The 18,869-nt window shown below is 45.5% G+C and overlaps 1 protein-coding gene across 1 annotated transcript in view; it reads left to right on the top strand.

The window, feature by feature from the left end:
- Positions 1-18,869, top strand: part of LOC140202754 (differentially expressed in FDCP 6 homolog) — a 68,813-nt gene that overhangs the window by 25,858 nt on the left and 24,086 nt on the right. The window contains exons 5-7 of the mRNA XM_072268049.1: positions 2,745-2,891; positions 13,897-14,005; positions 16,338-16,519. Coding sequence (XP_072124150.1) covers positions 2,745-2,891; positions 13,897-14,005; positions 16,338-16,519 — 438 coding nt within the window. The remainder of the gene's footprint in view (positions 1-2,744; positions 2,892-13,896; positions 14,006-16,337; positions 16,520-18,869) is intronic.

An 18,869-nucleotide genomic window follows, 5' to 3' on the forward strand; every position in this document is an offset into this window, starting at 1 on the left:
AGTGTTTCTTGTTGTTCTGAATCTTAAGTTTACTACAGTTGACCTCTTTCCTTAACAACAATCAAGCGGCTGGAGGAACTCAACGGGTCGAGTAGCATCTGGTGCTGGGATGAGAGTAATTTGTGTTGAGATCCTGAATCGGGACCACGTTGAGAATGCCTCCCCGATCTCTCCCCGCCATAGATGCAAACGGTTGGACGTTGATCCAGATTTCAGCATCTGCAGTCTCCACTTTTTCCTTGCGTTCTAGATTGTAGTGACTGAGTAAAGTCATAAGGCCAAAAGAAGACTTTCCTTCCCCTACTAGTTCTCACAAACATTTCACCACAGCACGAGCACCAGGTCTCTAAGGGCCAAGAGTTCTCTGCTCAAAGTTGGGCATTTTGAATGCTGCTGAATTAAATTCACGCACAGATGATGTAGGAGGTCATGTACTTTGATAAGAGGAATCAACAGGCAAATTATCTAAATGAAAATAAGCTGCAAGTGTGTGAAGTAAAGCGGGAACTAGAAGTTCCTGTGCATGAATCACTGAATTTTAGCAGTCAGATGCAGCAAGTAGCTTTTTTTCCCATTGTCTAAATGACAAAGAGGTTGGAATTTAGAAATAGAGAAGTTTTGTTGCTATTGTACAGGGTGTTGGTGAGGCTGCACCTGGGGTACGGTGATCAGTTTTGATCCTTTTATTTAAGAAAGCCTCCAGCATTGGATTTAGATCAAAGGAGGTTCACCAGACTAATTCCCAGAGTGAGAGGTTTGTCCTGTCAAGAGAGGCTAAACATTTTGTGCAGAAGAAGACCATGGGACATAGGAGCAGAATTAGGCCATTTGGCCCATCAAGTCTGTTCTGCCATTCTATCGTGGCTGATCTGTTGTCCCTCAATCGCATTCTCCTGCCTTCTCCCTGTAAACTTTGACACCATTACTAATCAAGAACCTATCCACCTCCACTTTAAATAAACCCAATGACTTGGCCTCCACAGCCATCTGTAGCAATGAATTCCACAGATTCACCTCCCTCTGGCTAAATAAGTTCCTCCTCACCTCTGTTCCAAAGGGATGTCCTTGTATACCGTTTCTCCACATCCATTCTATGTCGGCCTTTCAATATTCAATAGGTTTCATTGCGATGTGATGAACGAGGGTGATTGCTGATGCACACACAATCTTAAGGGGGGCTTGACAGGGTAGATTTTGAGATGTTCTCACAAGTGGATGGGTCTTCAATGAGTGAATATATTTGGTTATTTAAAATGGTGTGAATAAATTTCTTCTTTCCAAGGGTGGTGAGTCTCTGGAATTCTGTGCAAGCTGGATCATCAGGTGTATGCTGATGTGATGGCAGATGAACATCTGAATGATTAGAGGTTAATGTCTATGGCAACCTGGCACACAGGAGGATCTGTGTTCCAGGATAGATCAGCTGTAATCCTATTGAGTAGTGGGATAGTCTTGAGGCACCAAGTGACCTACCCCTCCCATTTTCCAGTGTTTTTGTCCTCGATACCATGAGAAGTGAATCCACTTGCTTGATAACATGAGAAACACACTCAAAATGCTGGAGGAACTCAGCATGCCTGGCAGCATCTATGGGGGGGGGGGGGAAGTACAGTGGACATTTCGGGAATGTTTTGTGTGTGTTGCTCGGATTTCCAGCATTTGCAGATTTTCTCCTGTTGCTTGATAACAGGTAGTGGGGTCAACACTACCTGCCCTTCCACCTGCATATCATCCACAAACCTGACCTCAAAGCCATCACTTCCATCATCCAGATTGTAAGTTCTTGCTCTTGGAGAAGAAAGTTTCTGACTATTCTACCTCCCTCCCTCCCTTCATAATATTATAATGCTTTGTAAGGTCACCCCTCAGCCTCTTGCATTCCTGGGTAAATAAGGCAGCCTATCCAGTCTCTCCTTATAACCACAGGTTTCGGAATTCATCCTGGTGAATCTCCACTGCCACCTCTGCATCCATTGTGTCGCATAGCACTCCTGTTGGAATTCCTGGAGTCAGAATCCATGCAACGGATTTCACTCCAATGATTGTGATCCAGGTTTAACCCGGACTTTGGGTGCTGTCTTTGTGGAGTTTGCACGTTCTCTTGGTGTTAATGTGGGTTCCACTTCTCTCCCACATCCCTAAGCTGTGCTGGCAAGTTAATTGCCTACTGTAAATTGTGCCTTGGTTTAGGCATATAGACAACAAATTAAAGGGGACTCGGTGTGGTGGGTGCAGGAACGTGCTGTAACAGTTTGGCAACGCTATTGCAGTTCGGGGCAGTCTGGAGTTAGGGGTTCAATTCTGGTGCCGTTCTGTCAAGAGTCTGTACGTTCTCCCTGTGCAATGTATGAGATTTCTCCTGGTGCTCTGGTTTCCTCCCAGGGTTCAAAAGCATACTGGGTACGGTAATTGGTCACTGTGAATTGCCCCGTCATTAGGTTAGAGTGAATTGGGTTTGTCGGCAGTTGTTGCGGTGGTGTGCTTGAAGGCCAGAAGGGCCTACTCCACACTGTATCGATAAATATTAAAAATTGCAGGGCATAGAGGAATGAAGAGGAGGAATTGGACCGATAGGAATAGGCAACATTGAAGCTAAGGACTCAGTGGCCTCCTCGTGTGATATAATTAAGATGGAAGTTTAAGAGAGGCCTGTGCCAATGTGTTTGCCTGGTCCTCAGATGAGTGTCTTGTGGAGTTTTTGCCCTCTCCCATCCTTTTTGACTTCTGTCGGCCTCTTTCCGCAGGGATACATGTGGAAAAAGGGATATGTTCGGCGGAACTGGAATGAGCGCTGGTTTGTCCTGAAGGCGTGCAACATCTTGTACTATGTCAACGAGGACCTCAAAGAGAAGAAGGGGGAAATTCATCTCGATAAAGACAGCACAGTTGAGGTGAGATGCGTGGGTGAGGGTGTAAAGTATACCATTAGTTCTGGGAGGAACTGTTTGTTTTTGTACCACACCACAGAAACAGTTCCAGTGGGGACTGGATCTGTCACTGTATAACACTGGGGAACAGTTCCAGTGGGGACTGGGTCTGTCACTGTATAACACTGGTGTACAGTACATAGTGGTACAAGCTGTCACTGTACAACATTGGGTGCAGTACCAAGATTCACAGGTCAGTTTCTGTATAACACTAATGTATATTACTGCCAAGCATCTAAATCTATGTAACTGTAGAGTTTCATATAGTAGTACAACTTGGAGTTGAGTCTTTTGGCCCAACTCATCTGTGCTAACTGATCTATCTGTCTATCTAGTTTAGTCCCATTTTTCTGCATTTGGCCCATATCTCTCTAAACCAGGGGTTCCATCTTGGGTCCCACGGACCCCTTGGTCCATGGCATTTAAAAAAAAAAAAAGGATGGGAGCTTTGCTCTAAACCTTGGAACCATCCAAATATCTTTTTACCGTTGTAATTGTACCTACCTCTACCACCTTCTCTGGCAACTCATTCCACCCTGTGTGAGGAAAAATCTGCCCCTCTGGTCCCTTAGATTCTTTCCCCTTTCAACTTAAATCTCTGTCCTTTAGTTTTATCCCCTCCCTTGGGATAAAGACTGACTTTCTACCCTGTCACTGTCCTTCATTGCTCTGTAATCTTTCTAAGGTCACTTCTCCGTAGCTCCAAGGAAACATTCCCATCCTCTCTTACCACTTTATAATACAAGCCCTCCAGTTCAGACAACTTTCCTGTGAAACTTTCTGTACCTTCTGTATCTTCACATTCTTCCAATTGTGTGTTGACCAGGATGCCACAGGATACTCCATGTTGTATCGCTCTAGTGTGACGTCCCACCCACTACGCTCAGTTCCTTAGCTGGTGAATGCAAGTATATCATGTGCTTTCTTCACCACTCTGTTTCCTGTGTCACAAAGGGTGTATTGGCAGCATAGTGATTAGCACAACACTTTACATGTACCAGCGACCCAGGTTCAATTCCAGCTTCTGCCTGTAAGGAGTTTGTCTGTTCACCCTGTGACCGCATGGGTTTCCTCCGGGTGCTCCGGTTTCCTCCCACAGTCCAAAGACGTACCGGTTGGTAGATGGATTGATCATTTTAGATTGTCCCGTGATTAGGCTAGGATTAAATCAGGGATTGCTGGGCAGTGCAGCCCGAAGTGCCAGAAGGGGCTTTTCCACGTGGTTTGTCAATAAATAAATATAAACAAAAGCTTTCAGAGAACTGAGTGCACATGACTGAGGTCTTGCTGTTCAGCACCCTTCCTCAGGGCCCTGTCATTCACTGTGTATGGCCTGCCCTGATTCACTTAGCGCTTGACTGCATTAAATTGCGTTCGCCATTCCCCTGCCCACTTACCCAGCTGCCCAGTTATAACTTAACCTTCTCTGACCACATCCTCAATCCTGATGTAAAAATTTACTGATTGAGCCACCTACAGTTACTTCCAGATCATTAATATACATGGCAAGCAACAGTAGACCAACACACCACTGGTCACGGGCCTTCAACCTGAAAAATGACCCTCCACAGCCCAAATCCCCTCTACCAGGCCTCCTACCACCCAGCATGCCACCTCAGCCCTGGGCACCATGTACTCTAACTTTCTGGTCCAGTCTACCACATGCTACCTTGTTAAAGAGACCTTGCTAAAGTCCATGTAGACCGGGGTTCCCAACCTTTTATTTTTAATGCCATGGACCACCCCCATTAACCGAGGGGCTCATAGACCCCCTGTAACGATCACCCTGCCCTCATCAATACTCTTGGTCATGTCCTCACAAAAACTCAGCCATTACACCAGGCTATGGGATTGTGGAGCGGGTGGATGTCATACTGGGGTACATGACTGAAGAGATGAGTGTGTCACTGTCACACTGGGGTAAGTCACTGAAGGGACGGGTGAGTCACTGTCACACACTGAGATATGTCGCCTGCACCAGGAAATGCTTGTTAAATTCATAGCTTTGCAGGACAGGAGATGAGCAGAGGTGGGCCTTGAGGGTTGAAAAAGCCCTTTCACGTCTGTAGTTCACTACTTGGTGGTCAGATTTGTCAGGGGTACAGCAATGGTGGCAAACTGGGGAATGAACTGCCTATACCAACCAACGAGCCCCAAGGTCGATCACGCCTGTTTTCTTTCTGTCTGTGGCCTCTACCTTGTCGACTTGTGATTACACCTCCCCCTTACCCAGCTGGTAGCCTAGGTAACTTGTCTGCTGCTTTGCCTATTCACAGTTTTGCAGGCCTAGTGTTGAGCCTGCCTCATGGATGTATCTCCGGTCCTGGCACAGATGCTGGAGATGGTCATTCCAGCTGTCGCTGTAGATGACCACATCATCTAAATAGGCCGCACAGCAGCCTTGACAGCCCTGCAGCGTCTGGTCCGTCCGTTGCTGAAATGTTGCAGCTGTTCCGTACAACCCAAAAGGCATGACAGTGAACTGGTACAGGCCAATGAGTGTTCTAAATGCTGTGTACTCCCTGGGAACCTTCTTCAAGTTCCTCCTCTTTAAGGGAATCTCGCCAGTATTGCTTGCAGAGATCTAATGTTGTAATGTGCCTGGCTCTTCCAATTCAATCCAACAAGTCATCCACGTGAGACACCTGGAATGACCATCTCCAGCATCACTGAGCTTCCTGAATTCCAGCCAGGTTCACAGGGAGTTATCCTTTTTGGGAATGATACCTATCAGGCTGCTCTACTCACTTTTTAGAAGGTTCTGTTCCCCCCAGTTCTCTCATGGTTGTAATCTCCCTCTTTCAGGTACCTGGTATGCTCTCTGACAGATTGGAGTGGGGTCTTTCAAATAGATGAAATACAGTGATACCTGAAATTTTCCAGGCCTCTGCTGGAATAGGGCTGGATATTCCCAGAACACTCCTTGCAGCTCAACAATTTGACCTTCCTTCAGGTGCTCCAAATTCAAGGCGGTCTGGTGTTGCCACATCTCCATGTCACACCTCACTTCTTCACTTTCTGATACCCTGAGGTCCATTTTGTACCTTTAGCTCCCCCCACCCCCCAATCCCCAGTTGTTCATGGTATGTCCCTTCTGCACACTGCACATGTGCAGTTTATCATGAATAATACCAGCCCAGAAACAGCATCTCGGTTTTGCCGAGACGTACCTGGAACCACCAAACCAATAAGAAATGAACAGCAAACAGACCAATGGAGAGCTTGACAAATAACAAGCGCAAAACATATATGTATTAATAAATATAACTGTTATTCCCCGTTACGTGTTTGTGTGTGTGTGTTCAAGGTTGTAAAATTATTGCAGTGCTGTCCAAGGCCAGTGACAGAGCTCTATGTTCAAAATAAATTTTATTATCAAAGTATATACTGTATATGTCACCATATACAACCCTGAGGTTCATTTTCTTGCAGGCATACTCAATAATTCTGTAGAATGATAACCATAACAAAATCAATGAATTACTGCCCAACTAGGGTGTTCAACCAGAGTTCAGAAGACAACAAACTTACAAACAAGAAATAATAAAAAAATAAACAAGCAACAAGTATTGAGAACATAAGATAAAGAGTTGTTGAAAATGAGTCTATTGGTTTGGATACAGTATATTTCAATGATGGGGCAAGTGTAGCTCTCTCTTTGGTTCAAGTGCCTGTGACTGGGGACTAGTAACTGTTCCCGAACCTGGTGGTGTCTCTCCTGAGGCTCCTGTACCTTCTCTCTGATAGCAGCAGCGAGAAGAGAGCACGTCCTGGGTGGTGAGGTCTGCCACTTTCCTCCAACGGTGTTTCTTGTAGATGTGCTCAGTGTTTTACCTGTGATGGACTGGGCCATATCCACTGCTTTTTCTAGGATTTTCCATTCAAGGGCTTTGACGTTTCCATACCAGGCTGTGATGCAGCCAGCCAATATATTCTCCACTACACATCTATAGAAGTTTGTTAAAGCTTTAAGTGTCCTGCCCATCTCCGCAAACTCCTAAGGAAGTAGAGATGCTGCCACGTTTTCTTGTAATTGCACTTGTGAGCCGGGCCCAGGATGGGTCCTCTGAAATAATAACATTTAGGAATTCAAAGTTGCTAATCCTCTTCACCTCTGATCCTCCAATGAAGACTGCCTCCTGGACCTCTGGTTTCCTTCTACTGAAGTCTATAATCAGGCTTGCAGACACTCATCACTCAGCCAGATTCTCAATCTCTTTTGTACATGCTGATTCAGCCTATGACAGCTTTGTATAATATGGGCACACTTGGATATGAGTAGCAAACGTCACTATGGCATTGGAGCTGTGCCTAGCCTCACAGTCATAAGTGCAAAGCGAGGAGAGCAGGGGGCTAAGCACACAGCCTTGTGGTGCACCTGTGCTGATGAAGATTGTGGAGGAGATATTGTTGCTAATCTGAATTGTCTGTGGTCTGCAAGTGAGGAAATCCAGGATCTAATTGCACAAGGAGATATTAGGGCCAAGGTCACACCAATACAGTGGGCAGTCACATACTTTGGCAATTTTTCCCATGTCTTCCAAGGTAGTTTTTTTTTTCATTCTCAAGCTGATTAAATCACTTTCTATCTTGGAAATTACTGAATCCACATTAAGGGATGTTTTGGGGGCATCCTTGAAGAAAATAAAAGTTTGGAAAGCACTTGGCAGAGTCAAGAGTTTCTTTTCTTTGCTTGAACTGTTTTAGTGCCTGATGGTCTCTGTGTTGTTTGAATAGTTGGTTCAAAGCAATTCCACTGAGATGGTCCCTGTCATTGAAGCCAAGTGTCTTGCCCTGGCTGACTATAAATGTTCACCAATTGAGAGGAAGCTACAGATCCTCAGGGCTGCTAGAAATAAACTCAGCAGACTTCCAGACGCTGCACCAAATAGTACTGGATGTAGCTCAGTGCAGACATCCAGACTGCACTACTAACCCAAGTAATATTTTAGGATGCCCCAAACTGTTCCTTGTGTCCTTTGCTTTGTTGACAGCAGAATGCTTAACATAATAGTGTGAGTGAAATTAAATGAAACTGTGCCAACCTTCCTTGGACAAATTGACAGGCGTATCGGGAAGGCTGCGACAGCTCTTGTCTCCCCCACAACATAAGTACGGGAACTCCAGTCTCTCAGTCAAAACAAAGATGCCAATATACAATGCTTGTGTCCCCAGCACACTGCTGTACAGCAGCAAGACTTGGACAACATATGCTAAGCAGGAGAGAAGGTTCAATACCTTCCATTTAAGGTGCCTTCGTCATGTCTTGGGTATCTCCCGGAGAGAAAGAGTACCCAATGCTGAACTTCTCTCTTGTGCTGACCTCCCTAGTATATACACCCTGCTCAGGCTGCACTGGCTGGGTCATGTCTGCAATATGCAGGATGACTAGGCTACATCCCAAAAGACACCCTCTACAGTGAGCTGACTTCAGGCAAGAGAACTGATGGCAACCTGCAACTGTCCTACAACGATGTCTGCAAGCGGGACATCAAATTGAGTCCTGGGAAGAACTTGCAGCCAACCGCACCAGATGGAGAAGCACCCTGAAACGCCTTAAGTCAGGCGAGGGACAGTTCATAAGTGGCGGAAGACAAACAGGCTCATAGAAAAGAACACTGCAGCCCCAGCAGAGCTGAGGTCACTTATTGATAAGATCTTTGCAACAAAGACTGCCACTCTTTCCTTGCTGTCACCAGCCACAGACGGCACTGTACCAACAATGTAGACATCTAGGATGCAACCAATGAAGGGCCACAATGCAAGCAGGCTTTTTCCATTGCGGTTAGATAAAACTAGGAACTAGAGGTCATAGGACAACAGTGAAATTTTTAAGGGAACACTGAGGGGGATCTTGGCATGACATGGTAGGGTAGTGGTTAGCACAACGCTTTACAGTACAGGCAAGCTGGGTTCAATTCCCACCACTGCTGGTAAGGAATTTGCACATTCTCCCCGTACCACGTGGGTTTCCTTCAGGTGCTCCAGTTTCCTCCCACAGTCCAAAGATCTACCGGCTGGTAGGTTCACTGGGCATTGTAAATTGTCCTGTGATTAGGCTAGGATTAAAATTGGGGGATTTCTGCGTGGCACAGCTTAAAGGGCCGTAAGGGCCTATTCCAAGCTGTATCTCAATAAATAGATAGACTTTTTCACTCAGAGTAGTGAGAATGTGGTACGAGCTGCTGGCAGAAGTGGCAGATGCTGGTTGATTGCAACATTTAAGATGTTTAGATAAGTACATGGATGGGACGGGGTAAGGATGGCTCTGGTCCAGGTGTGGAGTATTGGTACTAGGCAGAATAACAGCTGAGCAAAGACTAGATGGGCTGAAGGGCCTGTTTCTGTGCTGTAGTGTTCTGGCAGATAAATGGGACTAACTCAGTTAGGCAGCTTGGTCATCATGAAAGGATTGGGTCCTTTTAAGGCTGTATAAATTGGAGACTCTATATAGTGGTCAGAACACAAGGACAACCAGAGGACCTGGTTGTCCTTGTGTTGGCAATGAGCTTCATGAGGAGAATGACTCAAGAAGATCAGAATGAGTGGGGTGCTAATGAAATAATATAAGGAAAGTATCTTGTTATTCCATTAGCACCCCACTCATTCTGATCTTCAGGAGTTATTCTCCTCACGAACCTCACTGCCATCCAGCTTTGTATAACATGGGCACATTTGAATATATTACACTTGGTCCCCTCATCCAAATCACAACCATTTCTGCTGCACTCTTTAAAAAAAAATTGATACAGAGATTGCCAATTAAGAACCACTCAAGTGCAAAAAAATGACCCATTCGTTCATACTCTCTGCTTTCTATCCCCCAGTTCAATCCAGTGCTTTGCTCCCAATCTAGTCTCCTCTCCTGTGTGGTTCTCCATCAGAGTATACATGCACCACATCCACTGGTTCCTCCCCACCCCCCTTACCTGTTCCGCCAGTTCCAGCCTCAGATTTGTCAAAAGTACTTTCGCTTCTGGAAATCCTTATTGACTTACCGCAGTTGTCTTATCGTTTTCACTGTGCCCAGTAACTGCTTCCCTGGTAATAGATTTCCCTGTAGCTCATGTCAGGCCTGCAGTTCCCCATTTGCTTTCAGTTTTCTTTCCACCAGTTATGGGAATGGTCCTAGAATCCCTGGAATTTTGGAATATGCAGCGAGTATCCATCATCACCATCTTCTTCAAAACAAGCTGGTAAAGGCCATCAGGGAATTTATCAGTGGTTGTGTAGAGTTTACAGACTAGGGAATTGGAGTCTGCACAGATGACTGTGTAGTGTTAAGAGAATGGCTTATCCTAGTCTGTTTTGGTGTATGTGTAGTATGGGGAGATTGGGGTATTCTAGTCTGCACCAGTGTCTGTGTAGTGTTGGGAGAATGGCTGATTGACATCTGCATCAGGGGCTGTGATCTGGATTTGATCTTGACTCCCAGTGCTGTCCATGTGCAGTTTGTACGTTCTTCCTGTGATCAAGTGGGTCTCCCCGGGTGCTCCAGTTTCCTCCCAAGTCCTAAAACAGGAGGATTGATGAATTACCCCTTGTGTAGGAAATTGAGGGCATCAGGGTTTGGGAGGGATCGGGTGTCTGGTGGAGCTGTGTGAAGGACAGCAAGTTTCTAGGCCGCAGTGACGCGAGGAGGAGAATTGAGAGTGAAGGGACTTTATGTCATCTTGTCAACGTTCCTTTTGGCTTCCATTCCCACTAATACTGCTGATACCTTTAATTCCCTCATTTCTGATACCTTTTTAGCACCTGTCCCAATCAAGTCCTGCAGATCTACTGTCGCCATGAAGAAAGGCACAAGATATCTCCTGCTTCATCTCTGAGAAACTTGTATTTCCTTTTTATCCCATCTACAGAGGTTTTACAGTCTGTTTCATTTTCCTTACTAGACTTTTCTCGTACTTTTTTTTACCCTTTTCAATTTCTTTATCTTACTTTGTTGAGTTACTGAATTCAGAATCCTCCAACACTGCTATTTTGACACTATTACTATTTTTTCCTCTAATCTAATGCTATCTTTAATATCTGTTATCGAACACTGTTTTGTGCCCTTTAGGAGGTACATTACTTCAAAACGTTATATTCATTCTTAAAAACAGATGTTATCCTTCTACCACCCTTCCCTTTGAATGTCGTATCCCAATTTACAATAAGCTACACAGGGATTGTACCTTATTCCAGAGTTTCTCAACTGGGGTTCCACGAGAGATCGTGATTAAAAAAGTAAGCATTGTTTTTTGGACTTTGTGCAATGTGCTATGCTAGCACTCGCAGTGTTGGGTAGTGACCAACAGCCCTGGTAGTAATCTCACTTGAGGTCTCTCAGCCCAGAATGGACCATGTTTATTTGGTTGAGTCCATTCTCAGTTTTTGACGTGAGATAGGGGAAGCTGTTTATATTTGGTGAGCGCTGTGTCGAGAGGAGAATGGTGGGCTGATGAGGAGCGTGAAGTGCATTTTCTGAGCATTGAATGGACTCGCCAAACTTGAGCCTCTCCCACCTCAATTACCTCCCTCAACTTTCCTCAATGTGCTGCCGACTCACCTATGGGAACAAACAGACTGTATCGGTGTAGGGAAATTTTCATTCTAAAGAAAGAATTTTAACTTTATTAAACAAGGACCAGTTCACTCCTGAATGTTTAAAAAAAACTGTGTGAAATCCTGGACAAAGAGCACACCAATCTCCTGCTACATACAGAAATCCAATGGCTTAGCAAAGGAAAAGTTCTTAACAGGGTGTTTGAGCTGAAAGGTGAATTGCAAGAGTACTTTCAAGAAGATAGTAGGCCAGATTTTGCTGAGTGCTTTGAAGATGAAGAATAACTGCAGAAGCTAACCCACTCAGTAGACATTTTTCATTATATGAACCAGTCGAACAAGTCTCTGCAAGGCCCTAGAGAAAATGTTTTGATTTTAAGTGACAAGATTCTTAGATTTAAAAGGAAACTGAATCTTCGGAAAAACCATGTTGCAAAAGGAAATCTTGAAATGTTTCCACTGCTGCTTGGGCTTGAGTGTGAGGAAAGATATCGGAAATTCTCAAGTCTTACTGAAAACCACCTGGAAAAACTGCAGGACAAAATTGAACAGTATTTTTCCTCCCCTTCAACACAAGTGTATGACTGGGTGAGGGACCCTTTCTCTGAATCTTCTGCTCAGCCTGAGAACTTGACTTTGAGAGAAGAAGGAGAACTTTGTGGGCTGCAGTATGATCGTGCACTCAAGATGAGATTTACTGACCTGCCCCTGGACAGGTTCTGAACTTCTGTGAAAGAAGAGTATCCTGCCAATCATAGGAAAGTAATGAACATTTTGCTGCAGTTTTCAACTTCTTACACATGTGAGCAAGCTTTTTCTTGTTTAACAAGCATTAAGATCAAGGATAGAAATCGTCTCATTTCAGTTGAAGGTAAAATCTGTGTGTACTTATCTCAAGTTCGACCCAAAATTGAGTATTTGTTCAGAAAGAAACAAGCACAGGTTTCACATACTAGGTCTACAGTTCAGCCTGATCATGTCACTTAGTAAGAAGATGTTTTTTCAAAGTCTTGTAAAATTGTGTCTTAGGCTATATGTTTATTCATGTTGCTTTGGCCTATGGTTTTTAGTAATTTTATTATTTTATTTATTACCAATAAATTTTCATGTTGTAAATGGCATTAATTAAAATTAATTTACAACCTTTATTTAAATTAAATCTACCAAGCCTACCTTAAGAAAAATTAAATCCCATTTTGGCTTAGGCCAGTTATTTAACAGAAATTATGTTTGCCTTATGAGTTTTTAAAATTTATGGAAGGGAAAGAAAGAAATTAATTTCTAGGAAGGCAAGCTAAGCTTAACAACCTGTTTATTTTTCAAGAAAGGTTGTCTAAAATTTTATTCTCTACTCAAAATAGCATTGACAATAATTTTTGGATTATTATATCTACAACTTGCTTGCTGATCATGTTAATGTACCGGGAGCTGTAGATATAATAATTTTTATGCAGGTGTTCCCCGAGAGCTGAAAATAGTTTCAAGAGTTCCTCCAGGGCAAAAAAGTTGAGAAAGGCTGCCTTATGCACGCAGTGGCCACTATCAGGCCACTATGCAAGTATCTACTCAGCCTATCAGCAACTCGATGCATTAAAAGCATGCAGGCATGGTCGAGCTCAGTTTTTTTAGATTATGAAGACACGTAGTCCTCTTTCATTGTCATTTAGTAATGCATGCAGTTGTTGTTCAGATCAAACATCAGAATAGGGAAAGAAATATGGTCTAAGTGACCTTGATTGTGGAATGGTTGGGGTGATTTAAGTATCTCAGAAACTGCTGATTTCACTCACTGGGTACAGTAATGTGGTCACACTTCTATTAAACAATACTGTGGGTGGGGCTAGTACTGTGTGGGCAGGGATCACTGTGTTAACACTGGGTACAGAACCGATTGGTGGGGGGGGGCTCATTAGGTCCCAATAATGTGGGCAGAATTCTATTACACTGGGTACAGTACTGGTGGGCAGGGATTCTCCCTGAATTACACTGGCTATAGAAACGGGTGGGTGGGGGGAGAGGGATTTCACTCTACAATATACTAAGTGCAACACTGGTGTAGATTTGCTATTGGTTGACACCAGGGTACAGATGGGGTGGCCTAGGTCTGTCCCCTCGGTTTTACCCTGCTCTGAAACCAGTTCCGGCCCCTCTCTGTCTCTCCTGTCCGTTGTCCCTACTGCCTCCTCCTTCTTCCTGTCAGCTCTTGGTGCTCTCCTGTCCACTGCTTTTTACAAACAACTTTCCATCCTCTGTTGCCTGCTCCTCCCATCTCCTTCCCCATCTCTCACCGTTCCCTGCCCTCTCCCAACTCCCTTCTACTTGTTGCCCTTTGCTGTGTGTTCTCGGCTGTCTTGTCTCCGCCACCTTCTCTCTGCTGTGATGTACTCCTCAGTCTTACTCTGTGCTTCTTCCTGGCCCCCAGGCACTCATGGACAAGGACGGGAGACGGTGTGTATTCTGCATTAAAACGGCCAATCGAACGTATGAACTGAGCGCATCTGACATCAAGCGTCGCCAGGAGTGGATGGAAAGTAAGTGATGGGCAACCTCCCGTCCCTGATGGATTTGGCAGCCTTCCAAAGAGCTGGGGGCAGGACTTGTTTATGCAATTTCTAGAAACTTCTAAAATGAACATGGATATTTGTTCCCCTCTCCCCTTCATTTTTCTCTCTCCTATTTCCCCCTCCCCGTTTTCATCTCCTCCCCACCCCAGTTTCAATCTCTCCCTCCCCATTTTCCCTCTTCCCCCTGTTTTCCCTCTCCTTTTTCCCTGTCTTCCCTCTCTTCCATTTTTCCTCTCTTCTCCCCCACCTCCGGTAAATGACAACTCTGACATGAGTGTAAGTGCCCATCCCATTTATAAACCCAGAGGGCCTTTTCCTGAAGACCTCCGCACCCCTCCATCTAGCCCTCCTCTATGGGGTCTCTTGAGGTGGGCTACTTAGATTCTATCCCCTCCTCACCCCCGTTGCAGCCTGCAGTGGGAGCGACGGAGGAGGAAGGAGAGCTATTATTTCTGACCAGGTGTTGGCTGAGGGTGTGCGTGTGTGTACATGGAAAACTAGATACAAATGCACTTAAATATCTGTATGTAAATGAACATGTGTGTGTATAGGGATGAGCGAGCATGTGTGTGTATTTGTACCCAAGGGTCAGGAGATGTTTCCACAAGTTGTTAAGATTTTTACTCACACATGGGACATTGCAAGGCCAGCTTTTATTGTCACCCATAATTGCCCCTCGAGAAGGCAAGGGGTGAGCTGCCTTCTTGAGCTGCTGCAGTCCTCCTGGTAAAGGTGCCCCCATGGTGCCGATGGGGTCTGGGGAAGTTCCAGGATTCAGGCCCAGTGACAATGAAAGATTGACGTTTCCAAGTCTGGAATGGTGTGCAGCTTGGAGGGAGCCTACAGCTGGTAGTGTTTCTCTGCTGTTGCCCCTGTCCCACCCGGGTGGTAGGAATCGGGCGTCGTGTGTGGAACTAAGGAAAGCTGAGGCCGCGTGCTGCACAGCATGCGAGGAACCCTCATGGAGTCTGCTTCCTCTAGGAAGTTGAGGTCAGAGAAGGAGCTGCATCCCAACCCGTCACTCGGGATGCTGGGCATTCCAAGTGGCAGCGGGAGAGGTTGGTTCAAGTTTCAAGATTCTTTATTGTTATTCTTCAGGCCATGAGTGTAAAGGCAAATGAAATCATTGTTACCCCAGACCCAATACAGCATAAAAAAAACACACACACAAGAGCATAATGAACACAATAAAAACAACAAAAAACACAATAAATATAAAAGCAATGCCATAACACACAATGTAGAAGAAGCTGTTGTATACATCGACAGATTGTAGATAAAGTGATACTAGGTGATGAGTATGTAGTGGTGGTGAGGGTGGTGTAATGGGTTAATGGATAGAGGTGTTGAATAGCCTGGTAACTTAGGAGAAGTAACTGTTTTTCAGTCTAGTGGTCCTGGTATGGATGCTGTGTAGTAGCCTCGTCCCTGATGGGAGTAGGACAGACAGTCCATGAGCAGGGTGAGTGGGACCCCTCATGATATTGTGGCCCTTTTCCAGCACCTTTCTGTATATATGGCCTTGACGATGGGTAGGCTGGTGCCCTTGATGTGTTGGACTGCCCATTGTAGGGCCCTCCTGTCTGATGTAGGGCGGTTTCCATACCTCACAGTGGTGCAGCATGTTAGTATGCTCTCCACTGCATGTCAGGGCAGATTTGATAGAGGTATACAAAATTATGAGGGGTATGGATAGGCTAAATGCAAGCAGGCTTTTTCCACTGAGGTTGTGTGGGACTACAACTAGAGATCATGAGTTAAGGATGAAAGATGTAAGGTCTAAGGGGAAGATAAGAAATAGGAGCAGGAGTCGGCCATCTGGCCTGTCAAGCCTGCTCCACCATTCAATAAGATCATGGCTGATCTGGCCACGGACTCACCTCCACCTACCTGCCTTTTCCCCATAGCCCTTAATTCCCCTACTATGCCAAAAAAAGTCATAAGGGGAAACTTCTTCATTTAGAGGGTTGTGAGAGTGTGGAATGAGCTGTCAGCATAAGTGGTGTATGCAAGCTCGATTTCAACGTTTAAGAGAAGTTTGAATAGGTACATGGATGGTAAAGATGTGGAAGGCTATGGTCCTGGTGCAGGTTGATGGGAGTGGCAGTTTAAATGGATTGGCCTGGTCTAGATGGGCTGAAGGGCCTGTTTCTGTGCTGTGCTTTTCTACGACTCTAAGATTCCAGTTGTACAAAGTCGTGTGTATCGATGTGCATAGACCATCTCCCTTCAGCCTCCTCAGAAAGTAAAGGCATTTGTGGGGTTCCTTGACCGTGGTGGGTTTGTTCTCTCTGCCTAGGTATCACCACCGCCATTTCGCTTCAGACGACCAACAAGCCCCCTCTGCACAAGGAGCAGCGGGAGCGGCGGCGAGAGCTGCGGCAGCAGGTGACTCAGAGGAGGAAGGAGGAGGAGCAGCAGCTGGCCAAGCTGAAACAGGAGAGGGAGTGGCAGCTGAGGGAGCTGGAGAAGCTCAGGCAGGTCAGTGAGTCTCCCGGACCTCCCCCAGAGTCGATAGTCCATATCCCCGTCCCCATGTATCAGTCTGATCCTGAGGTTGAGAGGCGAGGGGGGTCCATCAAACCGGAGAAAGCTGGGGGTGGGGTGTACAACAGTCCCCATGAGCAGGAACCGGTGCATGGACACCCAATGGCTTCCCGTCTCCTGCTTGTGACAGTGGGCTTGTTGCTGATGATATTCAGGGCTGTGAGCTGCGGATACCACACCACATCGCTCAACCACACCGTGTTTGGATGGTGCACACAGGAGATTCTGCAGCTGCTGGTAACGTTGAGTGATGCACACAAGACGCTGGAGGAACCCAGCAGGTCAGGCAGCATCCGCGGAGGGAAATAAACAGTCAACGTTTTGGGCTGGGACCCTTCATCAGGACTCAACCTGAAACGTCAACTGCTTTATTGGACGCAAGCAACAGGAATTCTGCAGATGCTGGAAATTCAAGCAACACACATCAAAGTTGCTGGTGAACGCAGCAGGCCAGGCAGCATCTGTAGGAAGAGGTGCAGTCGACGTTTCAGGCCGAGACCCTTCGTCAGGACTAACTTTATTGGACTATGTTTTTGGACTATGCATAGTCTTGTTGGATGTGGTGTTAGTGATCCAGATGTACTTCAGAAGTTAAGAGTGAGGCATAAAACTTGATAGTTATAGAGTTACAAGAACAAAAAAAAACAAAAAGAAGTTGTAGTCATATTACCCAGACTAGAGAGAATGCACATTCCATTGATGAGATGTAACCTGTGTGGCCAGATTCAAGTGGCGTGACACCTGCTTTGGAAAACTGAGAAGCTTCTAGAAAATACCAGATCAGCTGTACTATAATTATTGCACAATTTACTGAACAATTACATGTATATAGGTGATTATATAAAAACTATAAGCAAGCATAGGAAAGTTACACTACAAGAAAAATAAGAACTCTACAACTTACTCCCAGCTGTTTAACCCAGCTGAGGGGTTTGTGTATGTGCATACATACCTATGTGTTGCTGTGAATTTACTGACATACAGTGCAGAATAGGCCCTTCCAGCCCTTTGAGTCATGCCAACCAGTAATCCCTCAATTTAACTCGTCTAATTGTGGGAAAATTTACAATGACCAATTAACTGATCGGCCGGTACATCTGTGAACTGTGGGAGGAAACCAGAGTTCCCGAAGGAAACCTATGCAGTCACGGGGAGAACATACAAACTCCTTACAGGCAGTGGCAGGAATTGAACCTGGATTACTGGTACTGTAAAGCCTTGCGCTAACCACCATCCTACCATGCCGCCCTTTTGCTTACAGGTGTGGGTGCCTGTGTGTGCAGATGTGAGACCAAAAAAATACCCAGATTTAAACTCATTCTCTTCTCCCATTCCTTTGCCTCTCACTTTCCCCAATCTCCATCACCCCTGTAAGTGCCCCTCTCCACCTCTGTGCCAGCCTCATGGTGGCAGGTACCCGGACCACGTCTCATGCATCCATCCCCCCATCACGGTGAGCCACCTGGAGCGGGTTTAACCCTATCGCCATGATTGCTTGGCCCACTGTCAGCCCTGGCAGTCAAGTCGAGTAAGTTGTCATGCACAAGGGCAGGTACAAAGAAAATCTCGCAGCAGCATCACAGACACATGGATTCGACAATGTCGTGGCTATCCCTCGAGGTTGAGGATGATGGTCTTCGTTCTGTTGATCTACTTAGGGGCTCTCAAGTGGCTTATGAGTCCAATCTTGACTTTGAAAGTTCTTCCGCATTCAGGACAGGTAGTTCCAGATGGCAGATTGGGCTTTGGTTGTTGCTGCCTCTCTTTCCACTTTCTTCTCTTTTCTTCTAATTCTGCACATCTGTTGGCTTCGAAAGTTGCTGTTCCTTCTCGGATGATGGCTTGCCAGAGTTTCCTGTCCTTGGCATTGGTTTACCAATTGTTGATGGCGATGTTACATTTCTTCACGTTGGCTTTTAAGACATCTTTGAATCTCTTCTATTGTCTGCCTCTTTTACATTTGCCTTCTATAAGCTGGGAGTAGATGATTTGTTTCAGCAGACGTTTGTCTTTCATCCGAACAACATAACTGCTCCATCTTAGTTGGTTCTTGATGACATAGGCTTCAATGCTTGACATAGGGAGCATAAATTGCACAAGAAAATGAAGAGGGAAAAATGTATGCAAAATAAGACATTAGTGCAACACGAAACGCTGTGTGGGAGGTGATCTGTTGGGTTCCATTGCTGAGGTAGAGTTAGGATTGCGCAGGCCTGTTCAAGAATATACAGTGTCCATCATCAGGCCATGCTGTCTTCTCACTGCTGCCGTTAGAAAGAGCGTA

The sequence above is a fragment of the Mobula birostris genome, chromosome 9 (genome assembly GCF_030028105.1).
Source record: "Mobula birostris isolate sMobBir1 chromosome 9, sMobBir1.hap1, whole genome shotgun sequence".
Lineage (NCBI taxonomy): Eukaryota > Metazoa > Chordata > Chondrichthyes > Myliobatiformes > Myliobatidae > Mobula > Mobula birostris.